Source organism: Scyliorhinus canicula, chromosome 4, assembly GCF_902713615.1.
Source record: "Scyliorhinus canicula chromosome 4, sScyCan1.1, whole genome shotgun sequence".
Lineage (NCBI taxonomy): Eukaryota > Metazoa > Chordata > Chondrichthyes > Carcharhiniformes > Scyliorhinidae > Scyliorhinus > Scyliorhinus canicula.
This window is the reverse complement of record NC_052149.1, coordinates 104510874-104528103: the sequence shown is the minus strand read 5'-3', so window position 1 is coordinate 104528103 and position 17230 is coordinate 104510874. Positions and strand designations below refer to the sequence as shown.

General features: G+C 49.1%; 1 protein-coding gene across 5 annotated transcripts in view; it reads right to left on the bottom strand.

Annotated features, from left to right (window-relative positions):
• Window positions 1–17230, bottom strand: part of dnm3a (dynamin 3a) — a 338917-nt gene that overhangs the window by 243841 nt on the left and 77846 nt on the right. For all 5 annotated transcript variants that reach the window (XM_038794962.1, XM_038794965.1, XM_038794964.1 and 2 more), the window contains 3 exons: window positions 9983–10186; window positions 8504–8602; window positions 6974–7134 (listed from right to left, as the gene is read on the bottom strand). In XM_038794962.1, the coding sequence (XP_038650890.1) occupies window positions 6974–7134; window positions 8504–8602; window positions 9983–10186 (464 nt within the window). The remainder of the gene's footprint in view (window positions 1–6973; window positions 7135–8503; window positions 8603–9982; window positions 10187–17230) is intronic.

The window sequence follows — 17230 nt, the reverse complement described above, 5'->3', positions numbered from 1 at the left end:
TGGAAAGATTAGATGGGCAAAAATAGCGCAGGAGTTCATAGAATGCTTTTGGGATAGTTTCTTTGACCAGCACATCTGGAGCCAACCAGGGGGCGGGATATGCTAGATTTGGTGTTGTGCATTGAACTAGGATTAATTGATAACCTCTTAGTGAAGGCACCCCTAGGTATCAGCGATCATAATATGATTACATTCTACATTCAGTTTGAGGGAGAGAAGAGTGCACTCAAGGTTAGTATTTTAAATTTACTTAAGGATAATTATGAGGGCATGAAAGCGGAGGGTGCAAATGTGAACAAAAGGAAAAGATTACAGATGTTCAGTGACAGACATTTGAAGGGATATTTCAGAATGCACAGAATAGACATATTCCAATGAAAAAGGAAAATTCCAAAGGGAGGGGCGGTCACCTGTGGTTAACAAAAAAAGTAAAAGCATGCATGCATAAAGTTGAGTGGAAGGTCAGAAGATTGTAAAGAATATCATAGAGTCATAGAAACATTACAGCACAGAAGGAGGCCATTTTTCCCATTTTGTCCACGCCAGGTGCCCTTTCAAATCCCACCTTCCTGCACCCAGTCCTTAGCACTGTAGCTTGGAGCACTTGAGGTACAGGTCCAAATACATTTTAAAAGAGTTTAGGGGCTCTGCCTCCACCACCAACTCGGGCAGCGAATTCCAAACACCCACTACCCTCTGCATAAAAGAATGTCCCCTCTACACCTTCTGCCTCTTAACTTGAATCTATGTCCCCTGGTTTTAGAATTCTCCACCAAGGAAACTATTCTATCTATTCCCCTCAATAATTTTGTACACCTCAATTAATTCACCCATCAGCCTTCTTTATCCAAGGAAAATAACCCCAACCTTTCTATTCTCTGTTCGTAGCTACACTTTTCTAGCCTTGGCAACATTTTTGTAAACTTCCTCTGCACTCTCTCCAGAGCAATTATGTCCTTCCTGTAATGTGGTGACCAGAACTGCGCACAATATTCCAGTTGTGGCTTCACCAGTGTCTTTTACCCTTATAACATTATATCCTTACTTTTATATTAATTACCTCTACTAATGAAGGACAGCATTCCATATGCTTTCTTCACAACCTTGTCCACTTCAACTGCTGTCTTTAGGGACCTGTGTACTTGGATGCCAAGATCTCTCACTTCATCTGCCCCCTTAGTATATTTCCATTTATTGTGTACTCCCTATAACTGTTTGACCTCCCTGAATGCATGACCTCACACTTCTCTGTGTTAAATTCCATCTGCCACTTTCTCGCCCACTCCACCAACCTATATAATTCTGAAGATTGTAGCTATCCTCCACTCAGTCCACCACTCGGAAAATCTTTGTATCGCCTGCAAATTTCTCAATTGTGCCTCCCATGTTCACGTCCAAATCGAACACAAACTATAAAGGTCCCAACACCGAGCCCTGTGGAACACCACTTGAAACAACTTTTCAAATGCAACTTTCCAAATCAGGAAAGTTACAATCACCAGGGAAGTGGTACAGCAGTCCCCCGTTATAACGCGGGTGTTGGGGTCCAAGACAGCCACCCGCGTTACATCCGAGCCGCGGATATCCACGATGTGAAATGTCCAACAGTCCGCAGGGATCCACAGCCGTCTAGCCTCTTCGCGCACGACCTGGCGTCACGTTCTGTTTTAAGTGATGCTTCTTACCGATGTAGAAGGTTTCCGTGATGCAACATTTGTAACAAATTGTAAAAATGTTCTCTCTAAATTCATTTACGATTAAGATTTTCTACAAATAGCTGTTGGTTGGTGCAATGTGGTCCTGCAAGGTGATGTATCGGCTGCTTTTCAATGGAAAACGGATTGAAATGATGAAAATTAAACATCTTTAGACTTTTTGCAGGCATCTGAGCTGAATATCCCATACTTGCTTTATGTTATTTTCTCTCTTCGAAGAGGATCGTCCTTGGCTTCGTTTTCATCTGAGGGCAGAAGGACTGGGGACTCGGCTGAATGCTGTACAATACAGACAGCAAGAGTGCTCGCGCCTGTTTGGCCAAGGCAACTTGGGCTTCACGCCCACACTCCCGGGGTGCAAGGGCTCCACCTTGGCTCCGTTACACCACCCTCCCACCCCAGGCTACATCCACACATATCGGCAGCCTATTCCTCTGCGTTGCTGACGGTGCTAAGGATTCTGGTCTTGAGGAGCTAGATCGCTGTGCGGGACGATCCATGTGCGGGACGATCCAGGGGCTGCGTTTTCCATTCCCTCCTCCTCCCCTGCACTGCCCCACCGCCCGTCCCGGGTCAAGCTGGTGAATTGTTCCGGCAGAGGTGGCGAACTTCAGCGGCCGGCTCACTTTGATCCGGAGAGGGAAGCTGACAGCACCCGGCTGTTTCGAGTAAGTTGGGGTCCATAAGCCCCCCCGCCGTATATCGCGAACCGCGGTATTGCGGAGCGCGGTATAACGGGGGACTACTGCATTGAGAAAATTGTTGGGTCTGTGGGCTGACAAATGCCCTGGTCCGGATGGATTCACCCTAACGTCTTGAAAGAAGTGGCTAATGAGATAGGTGATGCATTGGTTTTAATTTTCTAAAAGTCCCTAAATTCAGGGAAGGTTCCATTAGATTGGAAGATAGCAAATGTAACTCCTTTATTCAAAAAGGGAGAGAAACAGAAAGCAGGAAACTATAGAGCAGTTAGCCTAACATCGATCAAAGGGAAAATGTTAGAAAGCATTATTAAAGATGTTATAGCAGGGCTCTTGAAAAAATTCACGGCAATCAGGAAGAGTAGACAAGGTTTTCTAAAGGTGAAATTATGTTTCACCCACTTATTGGAGATCTTTAAAGGAGTCACATGTGCTGTGGATAAAGGCGAACCAGTAGATTTCCAAAATGTGTTTGAGAAGGTGCTACATCAAAGGTTATTGCGTAAAATAAAAGCTCATGGTGCAGGCGTAACATATTGGCATGGATTGAAGTTGGGTAGATTACAAGAAACAGAAAGTTGGTTGGCAGGGTGTGATAAGTGGTGTTACAGGGATCAGTGCTGGTGCCTCAATGTTTTACAATTTATATCAATTACTTGGATTAAGGAATTGAAGGTATGTTTTGGTCTGTTTGCAGAGTTGATTGGGGGGCCTGGGAAGAATCCTCCTGCTTCGAGTTGGACAGGGTACATCGGTCACTCAAGCCGAAGCCAGCGAATCAGCCAACAAGGGCGGTTATAGTCTGCTTTCAAAGTTACCACGTGAAGGAGAAGGTTTTGAGCTGGGCGAAGCAGCGGCGAGATGTGAAGTGGGAAGACGTCAGTATACGAATATACCAAGACGCGACAGCGGAACTGGCCAGAAGGCAGGCGGCCTTTGGACAGCGGCAGTGTATGGCAGCGGAGTGAGATTTGGAATGCTCTACCCTGCGAAGTTGAGAGTGACTCACAATGCAAGAGATTTCTACTTTGAGATGGTGGAGGCGATCGTTAAGGCCGAAGGACAGGGACTGAGATGAAGTTGGGATTAAGATTTGGTTGGTGGGGATGAGGATGGTGTTTTTCTTATGGAGGGTTTTCCATTTAATTGCCATTTTGTTTTATATTTCTTGAATGGGGGTGGGGGGTTGCTTTCCTGTGTTTTGGGTTTTGTTTTGTTTTCCTTATAGATGTGGTTCTGTTTTGCACCTTGGTTTAACGGAGGTTTGTTTTTTGGCCAATTGTAGCCGGATTTTGGCAGGGGGGGGGAGCTCTGGCAGAGGCCATCAAACAAGCAAAAGTAAGTTGGCAAGTGAACAGGAGTGTGATGGGGAGGGGGCCGCAGTCATTGGAACATTGTTGTGCAGGTTTCGATGGACCCGGAAGTTGTGAATGATGGAGGGAGAGGCTCAATGCTGGGTGAGGTGTTTGCAAGAGGAGGTGGATGGGGGGGTACTACGATAACAAAAGGGATGTGGCAGGGTCCAGGGTAATGGTAAGGGAGGATAGGAGGAGTGAGGGGAAAAGAGACACCACCGGTCAGAATAGTGACGTGGAACGTGAGGGGGTTAGGGGGACCATTGAAGAGGGCGAGAATTTTTGCGCACTTGAAGAGTTTAAAAGCTGATGTGGTGATGCTGCAGGGGCCCATTTCAGGATGAAGGATCAGGTGAGGTTTAGGAAGGGTTAGGTGAGTCAGGTGTTTCATTCGGGGTTCAATAGTAAGGCTTGGGTGGGGGGATGATATTGGTGGGGAAAAGGGTGAGGTTTCAGGTGGAAAAGGTGGTGGCTGGTCAGGAGGGCACGGATGTGATAGCGACGGGAGCGTTGGAGGGGAGGTTGGTCGCGAGGCAAGTGTATATGGCCCAAATTGGAATGATGCGGGGTTGATGAAGAAGGCGTTCGGTGCCATCCCGGATCTGGATACCCATAAGTGGATAGAAGGGGGGACTGGAACATAGTGCTGGAACCGAAGATGGATAGGTCTCAGCCATACTCGCTGACCAGTCGGTTGGGGGGGGGGGGGGGGGGGGGGGGGGCCGCAAAGGCGTTGACAGGGCTTATGAGGGAGATGGGGGAGTGGACCCGTGGATTTTCACACCTAAGGGATCAGGAGTATTCGTTTTTGTCCCTGGTGCACAAGGTGTTCTCAAAGATTTACTTTTTTGAGATGGGAAAAGGTGCTGTTGGCTGGAATTTTTTTTTTTATTCTCCATTTTCACATTTTCTCCAGAATTTACACCCCACCCACAAATATCCTCCCCCCAATCTCCGTTCCTTCCCCCCAACTTTCCAACGCCCGCTAGACCCATCGGACCCTGTTCTGCCAGGCTCCGATGGCTGCAGTCCCATCCCCCCACCCCACCTCACCTCACTCCCGTTCACTGGCCGGCTTAAACCAGCCAGCGTGGAGGCCCCCGCCCGGGTCTCTTTCACCCCTGCCTGGCCCAAGGAAGACCAAGAAATCCACTTTAGCACACAAACCCCGCATACACACCCAAGCTCCAAAGATCCCTCATTGCAAGTGGAAGTCCCCTCTCTTCCCTTGTCCAAGTTTATACAACGTTGGCTCATTTAGCACATAAACCTGCCGCAGTGAAAAAATACAGTTACATAAGGCTACATCAGTACATGACCCCTTCTGAATTCAGCCACAGACCTTCTGCCTTCGCAAACTCCTCCGCTGCTTCCACTGCCCCGAAATAAAAGTCGTTGGATTTGTAGGGCACCCTCAACTTAGCTGGGTATACCATGCCGCACCGCACCTTATTGATGTACAGCGCCATCTTCACCCGCCTCCTCGCCAGCTCCACCGTAAAGTCCTGATATATGCGTATACCAGCTCCAGCGCACTGCACCACCCACTTCTGCTTTGCCCAGCACAGAACCTTCTCCTTCACACTGTACCTACGAAAACAGAGTCACTACTCTTGGCGGCTCACTGTCCTTTGGTACAGGCCTCCACGACCAATGAGCCCGATCCAGTTCATATCGGGAGGGATCATCACCCTCCCCCAATAGCTTCGCCAACATCCATTTTCCTTGCCGACCCCGCGGTGACCTTTCCACTCCCTGACGGACTTTCAGCTGCTTTTTCTACGGCCATTTTTTTACTGATCCTCGACATTTCCCTTTACTGTGCTTTCTCCCGACTTCTACTGCCTTCCCTGCCCCTAGGACCGGGCGTTAAACCCCGACAATGCCTTTCCCAAACGGCAGCCCTCCAACGTGCGGCTGCCTCCCGCCCACCATCACCAGAAGTAGCTGTTGCTTGGAATTAAGAGGGCAGAGTACTCAGCAATTGTTACCTCAGATCAGGCCCCACATTGGATAGATGTGGTTTTGGAGAAGGGGGCAGCCAGAGGCCAGGGTGGAGAATGGATCTGGGGTTATTGATGGACCGGAGTTTCTGTGACAAGATAGGGAAGGTGATTGAGGAGTATGTGGGGCTTAATTGCATGGGGAAAGTCTTATGGTCGGTAGTCTGGGAGGCTCTGAAGGCGGTGGTGAGTGGGAGATAATTTTGTTTAAGGTTAAGGTGGATAGGGAGGAATGGAACGACTGATAAAAGATCTTGGAGGTGGATGGGAGGTACTGGGGGTACCTGAACCGAGGTCTCCTGGCAAAGAGGAAGGAGTTGGAGTCGAGTTTTGACCTATTGTCCACGGGGAAATCAGTGTCAGTTGAACAGGGCAAGAAGGGCCATCTATGAATTCCAGGAGAAGGCACGGCGTATGTAAGGAGGATGTGGCAAGGAGATAGTTTGGTTGCGGGATAAAGCGGAGAGTTGGTGATGGCTCCAGAACAGATTGATTAGGTGTCAATGGGGAACTGTATAAGTTGGAGCCACCGGAGGAGGAGCAGGAGATGAGGGAGCTTTTGGGTGGGCTAGAATATCCGAGGTTTGGGGAGGAGGAGAGGACAGGGTTGGAGGAGCCGGTGGGGGTGGGGGAGGTGAAGATGGCGATTGGGAGGATGCAGGCATGCAAGGCGACGGGGCCCCATGGGTTTCCAGTCGAATTTTATAGAAGATTTAAGGATAGGCTGGCATCGTTGATTGTGGGAATATTGAGGACACAATGGTTAAGGGTGGCTTGCCACAAACAATGGGGCAGGCCTTCATCTCACTGTTGCTAAAGAAGGATAAGGATCCAGTGGACTGTGGTCCTGTAGGCCCATTTCTATGAAATTGTACTAAAATTGTTGAACTTAATGTTGAAGCCAGAGGGTTGCAAAGTCCCTAGTCGAAAGATGATATTCTGTTCCTCGAGCTTGTGTGGGAGCACTGCAGGAGGCATAGTGAGAGCAAGATGGAGAATTAAAACAATAGGCAATATCAAACTCAGGATTATGTTTGCGGATTGAATGGCCACCCACTTCATCTTAGCTCATGTTTGACAAATTTGTCTTCAGTATGAACATATTATGGCAGATATGCTCAGTAGATTGCATCTACAAATGATACCCTCCCCAATGAAACAAAAGTAAAATCAGACTAAACATGATATTTTCCTCTCACCTCATTGAGAAGCTTCTGGAGGTGTGGTGTTCCCATACGATCTGCCATATGTCTGTATGCCGAATGAGAAACAAAAAATTTTCTTTCTGCCGCAAGCGCTGTTTTAATGTCCTTTTTCCCTTCAATATCCTTCTGGCTTCGGTTGACAACACCAATGTATCCTAGCAGCCAAGAAAACAGAAATACAAGTTTCATACAAGATAAAAATAAAAAATGCTGGAAAACCTCAGCAGATCTGGCAGCATCTGTGGCGAGACAAACAGAGTTAATGTTTGGAGTCCAATATAATTTCTTCCGAAGAGAATCATATTGGACTCCTGTTAATTCTGTTTCTCACTGCACAAATGCTGCCCGACTTGCTGAGATTTTCCTGCATTTGTTGTTTGTATTTCAGATCTCCAGCATCTGCAGTATTTTGCTTTTATTAATACAAATTCCATATTTTTTTTTCAAAATTCATTCCTGAGATATGATCATTGCTGACAAGTCCCGCATTTGTCCCTAGTGAAATGAAAAATGAAATGAAAATCGCTTATTGTCACAAGTAGGCTTCAAATGAAGTTACTCTGTAAAGCCCCTAGTCGTCACATTCCGGCGTCTGTTTGGGGAGGCCGGTACGGTAATTGAACCCGCACTGCTGGCATTGTTCTGCACTTAAGGTGGTGGTGGTGGCAAACACAACAGAGGGAAGTTAAGCATCAATCACATTGGTGAGGCACTGGAGTCACATAGAGCACACCAGTTACTAGTTTCCGTTAGTGAACCAGTTGGGTTTTTAAATGTGAATTATGGACACTTTTACAGGTACAAATGTTTTTTAAGAAACTGACTTCAATTCAGAATCTGCCACGGTGGGTTTTGAACTTGTGGCTCTGGATTATTTGTTCAGTAACTGACCTAACAGAAAGCAACATTTAATTCAAAAGCACTGTTTGGTCATATCAACACCCACATATATACAAGTCTTAATTGCTAATGATGACCCTTCTGAATTTTATTTGGTTACTGTCACCACATTCCATTTACAAACTCTACAGATTTTGAATTATTTCAAAGTGGGTGATCTTTGTTTCTGCTCTTCTGTTCATAAGGAGAACCTAAAGAGAAACCACCTCCTTTAAGAAGTTTAGAATCATAGACTGTTGTCTCATGTTAATTCACTGCTTCTCATCCAGCAAAAGACAGTCAAGTCAATAAATGAGAGATAGTGGTATGAATCCATGCCACATTAACCTGTGGTGCATTGCAAGTGAGTATACAATGCATCTCCATGAAAAATAAATATATTTTTATCAAATCCTAATCTGCTCTGGATTGAAATTCACAAATTTTGACAGAGACGGGCAAAGCTTAATTCCTTTGAACAATATGATAAATCTTACTAACAAGTTCAGCCAAGAAAAAACGCTTTTGAAAGCAAAACATTCAGTGTCAATTAATGAGCCTGCTGTTTCTTCCAATGTTCTAAAAATTGATTTTATAACAAAATGTTTTAAACACCAACTACAATGGCTCATTTATATGTGATACCTCTGCGAAGAGGCAGCAACTTGTTCTCCAATACCTCCCTAGCATCTGTACCATCATCCATTAGATCAAGCTTGGTTATCACACCAATTGTTCGCAAACCTAGTCAAATGAGAAGAAACTTAATTTGTTAAATGGAAAATTAATTAAAGAATACTTTTCAGCCAGCAGTTTACACTGTTTATCTTGTTCAAGCCAAGTGATGGTGGCATGTTAAATTAAGTAGTTGCATTTAACAATTCCCAGAAAACAGCTATGAATCTTTCAGGGCTGCTAAGAAATTGGGAGTTTTGAATGTTGCAGCTTCAGATACAAAAACAATACTTCAAAACAGAATTAAATAATATTGAACAAATAATTATCTGTGCTTACTAAACTTTTAAAAATACATATAGTATTCTTATACTTTTGGTATACACGGTTCCAGATCATCAGGGGTACATGGTGGCACGACACATTGCAACACCAGTATAAAGTACCACTGAGCTTCCCCAAGTTTTTGCCTTTGGCCATGTCTTCTGTTGCCAAGCAGAGTATTTCCCCTTGCCCAATAGCGGGAAAATTGGACCAAAGGCTGCCAAAATGCTATCCTTACATGCCTGTATTGTGCCTGCCTCAAGAGTCATTTGACAGATACCAGGCAACAAGCTGACTGTGCAAGGTGGCATGGTGGTTAGCACTGCTCCCTCCTGGTGCCGAGAACCCATTTCGATCCCGGCCCCGGGTCACTGTCCATGTGGAGTTTGTACATTCTCCCCATGTCTGCTTGGGTCTCACCCCCACAATCCAAAAGATGTGCCGGGTTGGTGGATTGGCCACACTAAATTGCCCCTTATTTGGGAAAAAAAATGAATTGGGCACTTTAAATTTATATTTAAAAAAACAAACTGACTGTTTTAACTTACAGGGACTCAATAATGACAGCAAGAATAGCATTGCAAATCACATACTCCCCAAGTATTGTTTCCTTTCAAACAGCATTGCATCTTCAAAAAGACCTAGCTTAGTTTATACTGTGAGACACACACAATCTTTGTTTCATGTCTATACTCTGTCTGGGTTCCTATATCAATCATTCAAACATTGATGTGTTCAATTAGAAGCATGGGATTTCAGAGCTTGGAGCTATTTTCAATGGCAAGAAAATCATTTGATACTCATTTTAGTCAATGGTAGGGGACAGGGGAATACATAGAATGCTGTGTTCCTCTTTCTCAAATTCCTTGAAGCTACAAAGTTTGCTAAACAAAATCTACAAGATGATTGGTGATCTTCAGAAAATATAAAATTTATGTATTTGCTACCATTGGCATTGATAACCGATCCTGCTGTAGTCTTCGTGTTTTACATTTAGGAACACAAGTTTCCTTTATCGGCATTACAATATGCATGTTATACTTACCTTTGGAAATAAATTAATTATCCTGTCCACAAATTCACATATTCCATGGAACTTCTGGCAGCTTATCGAAAACACCTTACCTTGAGGATCAACATCTTTTGCCAGTTTAAGTGCATCCGAATTAGCCAAGTCAGTATTAGCTGGGGTCACTGCCAAAATTAGGCAATTTTCTCGAATGATAAATTGCATTATTGTGTCCCTGATTTGGTATTCAATGTCTGCTGGTTGATCTCCTACAGGCACTTTTGTGATACCAGGCAAGTCAATCAGGGTCAGGTTTAATACTGTAAAATAAAACAAAAACAAGATAACTATTACTGTTTTCACCTTTGCATGATGTGGAGATGCCAGCATTAGACTGAGGTAGGCACAGTAACAGATCTTACAACGCCAGGTTAAATCCAGCAGGTTTATTTGGAATCACTAGCTTTCAGAGCGCAGCTCCTTCATCAGGTGAGTGACTTTAACCTGGTGTTGTAAGACTTCTTACTTCACCTATGCAATGCAAGAATAATTTCCAATTGTTTCAATTCCATACAACCTTTGTGACTAACAATATAAAAGCACAAACAGTGAACAATGGAAAACACTAAAGTTGAAGCAGGTCTGAGGGCACCATGGAACAACCTTGTCGTGCTCGACTCTGTGACACGAGGATGTTAAATCTTGCGAGAGGCCCGCTTGGAACGCCGCGAGACGTCGCAAACTGGATCTTGCCCTCACTGGGTGAGACCCAAATATGCATATTTAAATGATTCATTAGACTCATTTAAATATGCATGTGGCAGAGAACAAACGGCCTCCCCAAATGAGGCCTGGACTGGGCGCCATTTGGTACTGGTCCTCACGAACGTGGACAAGGTGTAACGGCACCTGGAGGGTTTCCTAGGCCATTGTAGACCCCTGCGTCAAAAGGGATAGGGCAGGGGTACCCTGGCTCTCCATCTGGTACTGGGGCATCGTGGCAGTGACAAGCTGGCAGTGCCAGGATGCCAATGTGGCACTGCTAGGCTGGCATGACTCCTGCCACCAGAGTGCCCGGGTGGAACTGCAAAAGACTAGAACGTGAGGGGAGGCATTCTCATCAAGGTGTGTGTGTGTGTGTGTGTGTGTGGGGGGGGGGGGGGGGGGGGGGGGGTTTGACGTCAGCAGGTGAAGGGTGGGGGGGGGGGGGTCCTGAAAGGGAGGGGGTCCGATAGGGGGATTGCGTAGGCCTGAAAAGTGACTTCATAACGGCGTGGCCTCACGTTGGGGGAGCTGTTGTTGTTCTCATGTGTGCGGGGGTGGGGGGGGGTAACATTGCCCGTGGGTGGGAGGTATGGGGAGCCCACAAGCTCACTTAGGGATTCGGAGCACCCTTTCAAAACGGTAGCCTGATCTCGGAGGAGCCGGTCTCACCAGGCGTTCAGCTCTCCGGTGCTGAAAAAACTTCTAAGTGTGGGCCACACCGGGAGAAATTCCCCAAGGTCCAAAAATTGACTGAGTGTAGGTAGACACCAGTGTGGATCTCACCCAAAGGGCACGATTTTACCAAATAGTTTCTAAGTGTGGTAGCGAGCGGGAACCGCCGCAAACCTCCCGACACTGGGACCAGCGAGGCCGTTACAGCTATAAAATGTTAATTGGTCCACTTAACAAGACCCCATTGGCTTCATGCCACAAATGATGGCCCTGCTGGCTGATTCACTGGGACTGTGCACACCAGCCCCTCGCCCACTTTTAAAAAGAGTGCAGCACCTAAACAATTCCTGCACAGCCAACCCCACTCAGCTTGCAGCCATGCCAAAGAGGAGACCAGCCCCACGATTCGAAATGCCAACCTGAGCAGATTATTAGACGCGGGAGTTGCCAGACGGGACACCTTGTTCCCCCGAGGGTCTCGGAGTTTCAAACACAGTGCTGCCTCGGAGGAAGTAGCAGTGGCCGTCAGCTCGGGGAGCTTCACCAGGAAGACCGGCACCGGACCCCGACCCCGAGAGCGCGCACGGCACCGCCCCAGCCCAACAAATGTCTGTGCTGCGGCCTACCAATCTCCAGGAGTGCCGTCCGTGATGCCCCACTCCCATCCACCCCATACACCTGTCCAACCCAACCCCCATTCAACCCATCCCCATACCGTCTCCCGATCTGCCCATTCAACCCACCCAACCCCGTTTCCAGTCCCCTTAAACCCATCCAACCCACTCCCATCTCCCCATACTCCCTATCCAACCCACTCTCCATCTCCCCACCACCCCCATACTCCTCATCATAACCCCCCCATCCAACCCCCCATCTCCCCACTCCCCCATCTCCTTCACCCAAACCGCCCCCCACACCATGAAAGACACTGCAGTTCACGATGCCCCCTGTGTGTCCCCACAGGAAATGTTGACCCACAGCAGATGGGAGGGGCCCAGACAGGTGTCGGACATCAGTGTCCCCAGTCCCATGAGAAATGGGTGCTGGATGTCGCCGAGGACAGATCCGTCACCGACGTAGATGTTATCGTGCGCTGCATGGGTGAGGATCCACCAGCTCCCACCCAGATGAATTGTCACATGCAAGTTGTTAATGCCATACAGACAGACCCAGCCCTCCGACTGACCACATGTCCATTCTCCCGCAGAATCCTCATCCGACAGTACCGGCCCAGCCGGGATCTCTCTCTCTCTCTCTCTCTCTCCTCCCCTCTCCCCTCTCCCCCCCCCCCCTCCCCCCCACCCCCCCCCCCCCCCCCCCCACCCCCCACCAACCGCACCTCCCATGAGAACACCTTGGAGGGGAGCTCTGAGGACACCACCATATTCGCTGCGCAGAAACACATAAATGGGTGGTCGACACCAGCGGACAGGCTTCTGGGGTACATTCTGATGAGCACTATGAGTTGCGAATGCGCATCAGGTGGAGGCAGGAACCCCCAGGCGAGATAGCAGTCGGAGGTCTGCTGGATACCTTTTTTTTTAGACAGTACTTTATTGAAGCATTTGTAATTTTCACAATTTAACATGTTGACATTTCTTAAGCAACCGCGCGGGTCGACACACAAAATATCCCCTAAAAGAACAAACAATAAACCACGTCCCCCACTTCTCCCACCCTGTCCCCAGTTACCCGTTTACTAAGCTCCATGTCCCTATTTAACATTACCCTGCCTCCTGTTTTCTTCTTTCTCCCCCCACCCCCCCAACCTTTACTCTTTTCCCCCTTACTGCTGACGTTCAATTTTTGTTAAAGAAATCGATGAACGGCTGCCAACTCTGGGCGAATCCCTGTATTGATCCTCTCAGAGCGAACTTAATTTTCTCCAAACTGAGAAACTCTACCATATCGCTGACCCACAATCCTGACTTCGGGGGCTCCAAGTCCTTCCATCTCAGCAAGATCCGTCTCCGGGCCACCAGGGAGGAAAAGGCCAGGATATCGGCCTCCCTCCCCCCTTTGCCCCCGGATCCTCCGACACCCAAATATAGCCAATTCTGGGCTCGGAGTTACCCTACCGTCTAGGACTTCTGACATAACATCCGCAAATCCCTGCCAGAACTCCCTCAGTTTCGGACATGCCCAAAACATATGAATATGATTGGTCGGGCTACCCCCACAGCGTCCACATTTGTCCTCCACCTCCTCGAAGAACCTACTCATCCAGGCTACCATTATATGGGCCCTGTGGAGCACCTTGAACTGAATCAAGCTAAGTCTAGCACAGGACGAGGATGTATTTCCCTTTTTCAAGGCTTTTACCCACAGTTCAATTTACAGCTCCCTCCTAGCTCCTCTTCACCTCTCTGACAGGGGCCCCCCCACACTAACAATTCCCTGTATATCTCTGAAACATTCCCACCTCCAACCTCTGTTTTTGACAGCACTTTATCCTGTAGTCCCCTCAGGGGGTGGCGACAGAAGATTGGGACCTGCCTCCATACAAAGTCCCGCACTTGAAGGTACCGAAACCCGTTCCCACCCGGCAAATCAAATTCCTCCTCTAATGTCTCCAAGGTCGGAAAGCCCTCCTGGATAAATAGATCCCCAACCTCTCAATCCCTGCCCTCTGTCATACCTTAAAGCCCCCATCCAGCCCCGCCAGACAAACCGGTGATTGTCACAGATTGGTGACCACACTGACTCGTCTCATACGCTGCCTCCATTGCCCCCACACCCTTAGGGCTGCCACCACCACCGGAGTTGTATGGTAGGTCTGCTGGATACCTGGACCCAGCTGGTTCCCAGTCAAATGCTGAGCCTCAGGACCAGGTTTACCCGGAGCTGATGCAGGCTGTAGGGTGCAGCTGAGAGATTCAGTGGGGGATGTCACCCACACTCCAGCAGGTCCATAGCCAACTAGCTGAGTCCCAGAGGCCACGGGCACAGGAGGTGGCACCAACAATGCATGGCACCATGGCCAACACAGGTAGGGCGGCAACCGCAGTGGAGAGCCTGGTGCACAAAGTCGGCAGCATGAGTGGAGATGTTGAAGGCATGGCTCACTCGGTGACGGCCATGGCTGAGTGTCTCAACAGCATGTCCCAATCGCTGAGGGACGTGACCCAATAGCAGGTAGATCTTGATGAGGCCTATGGGGCATGCCCCAGTCTCAGATGGGCATTGCCAAGTTTCACCAGAGTATATCCCAGTCGCTGGTGGAGGTTTCCCAGTCTCAGGTGGGCATAGCCGAGGCATTGCGGAGCTTGTCCTAGTTGCAGGTTGGCATTGTCTGTGATGCTGTGAAGCATGCCCCAGTCACTGAGGAGCATTGCCGAGGGCATTAACACGGTGCTGCAGATATTGGGAAGCCGCCAGGGTTGGCAGAGCCAGATGACGCAGAGGCAGCCAGGGCTTAATCCAGCTGCCCCTCCACCCCAGGCCCTATGGGGTTGGTACCTATGGAGGAGGGGCGCTGGGTGCCAACCCGGAGCCACCCTATGGAGTGGCAATGCAACCATTAGTTCCCCCAACACCCACCCTACTAACAACAGTGCATCTTGGGAGTCAGCACCCTGAACAGGGTAGCACGATGGGGCATGTGTTACCCGCAAGTGCGCCGGGGCCCTCTGGCCCCAGAGCACCCATAGGACGGTCACCAGGGGCATCGAAGGCAACGGGATGCATAAGGCAACAGGCTGCCTCCACCTCTGATGTGCACCCTGGACACATACCTGGGCACAGCACTGGAGCACGGAAGTCTAAGCAGGTCGAGAATCACAAAGAGCATGGAGGGAAAGGATGCGTTGAGTGGGGGTGGTGGTGAAGGAGCTGGGAGCATGCGGCAGCACCATCTGGTTATTGGGATAGTTGAGGACACGTGTATAGCATTTTAAAAAGTTGATCTCGATCACTATGATGCATCTGGCATACTTCCACAAGGTGAGCCCAACACAAACCCATACCACTGGTCCCTGGACATAGAGGTCCTGGATGCCTATGAGGGTGGGACAGGGTGTGGGGGGGGGGGGGGGGGGGGGGGGGGGGAAGGGGAGTAACGGAAGAGGCCATATTCTCTGTGAAGCAGGCGAGGATGAAGGTCTCCTTAGCCCTCCAGGCGTGTCAGACCCTCGCCGCTGCCGCCTGTTCTCCATCCACCAGCTGGTCCTGCGGGTCCTCCCTGAGCCCGTCCTTCAGCCCCTCCTGGTCCGGTGCCTCCTCCTCGTCCTCCTTGAAGGTGGCCATATGTTACTCCTCCTCCATATCCACCTCCAGCATGTTGGCCAGCTGCTGTGCCTGGTTGTGGAGTAAACAGCAGATCCCCACACATTGAGAGGTCCTCTGGGGGGGTGCACTACAGTCCACCACCTGTGCAATTGAGGCATAGAAACCGCATCTTGAGGAGTCCGATGCACCCCTCAATGACAGCCCAGCAGACCGCATGGGCCTTGTTGTATCACGTTTCCGCATTGGTTACAGGCTTCAGTACTGGCATCAGTGACAAGGTCCTCAGCGGCAACCCTTATCCCCGAGAGCCATCCGGCAATCCCTGGTGGTCCTCGAGGAGGCCGGAAATGTCAGACTGCCCCAGGATGTAACAGTCGTGCACACTCCCTGGGAAGTGTGCACACGTGCATAATCTTTGGTGGTCACACATGAGCTGGACATTCCAAGGGAATGGAACCCCTTCTTGTTGGTGCAGGGTACTCCCAGATGGCCCGGTGAGTAGAAGGCGACATGTGTACCACCTGTTAGCCCCTGAACCTGAGGCATCCCATCGATGGCAGAGAATCCAGCTGCCCAGTCAATCCTGTTGGGCCTGGTCCATGTCAAAGTGTATATAATTCACTTCCCAGGCACATAGGGCATCCGTGACTTCACAGATGCACTTGTGGGCTGTAGCTTGTGAGATGCTGCACAAATCACTGCCCGATCCCTGGAATGATCCTATGGGGTAGAAGAATTAGAGAGAGGTATGTGCAGTGTAATCAGATGTTTGAGCGATTGGAATGCACCAAGTACTTGGAATGCACTTACCTCTCTTTAATGTGGCCAACGTTTACAAACATTGGGCTTTCAGCACATAGGCCACTGAATGTGAAGAGAGATGAATGAATCAAAGCTGCAGATGATTTGTAGAAGCTGTCAATCACAGACTAATACTAGAAATCTATGAATGGCTGGCAGTAATGGGTCTGTGGGAACGGGAGTTAGGTCAGAGCTGCTCTCCTTCCAGGAATGGAATGTGGTGCTGCAAGGCAAGTGTTACAGCTGTAATTCTTCTCACTACCCATCTGGACTGGTCTCTAGTTTCTAGACAGGGTCTTATTTGTTTGTGTGTGGGGGAGGGGGAGTTTGGTTTGTGAGGGCATCCCATAAGACAGGGAGTTCCTGTGGGGGGGGGGGGGGGGGGTTCCCCCTATTATTGGGGTCGCTGGAGGGGTCTTCCTAGCCCTGGGGTCTGTGGGGCTCTCCCTATCACATGGGTCCCTATGGAGGTGGTCTCCCTATCACAGGGGTCCCTGTGGGGGTCTCCCTATTACAGGGGTCCCTGCAAATGGGAGGGGGACGCAGGTCAGGTCACCCCATACTTGAGGGAAGGGGGCACCCAGGCAATGTGGGAGTGAGGGGGCTGCTCTGCGGTGTGGGTTTCGGGGCCGACTTGCGGTTGGGAGGTGGGTGGCCGGCAGCATTATCTCGCTTTCGGGCCACCCGCTCAAGATGGTGGCCTGATAGCAGGATTCCCTGGAAATCCCTCAGTTCCATGCCATGCATGAATTTGCAAAGCATGGAACACTAAATTCCTTACCGGTTTGGATACCCAGGGTGACTCTATACCGGTTGCAATTCAACTCCAGAGGGAGAGCATGGGGCAGGATTATCCAGTCTGCCAGCCACATGTGTCTCTGCCGCACGCCATTCGCTGG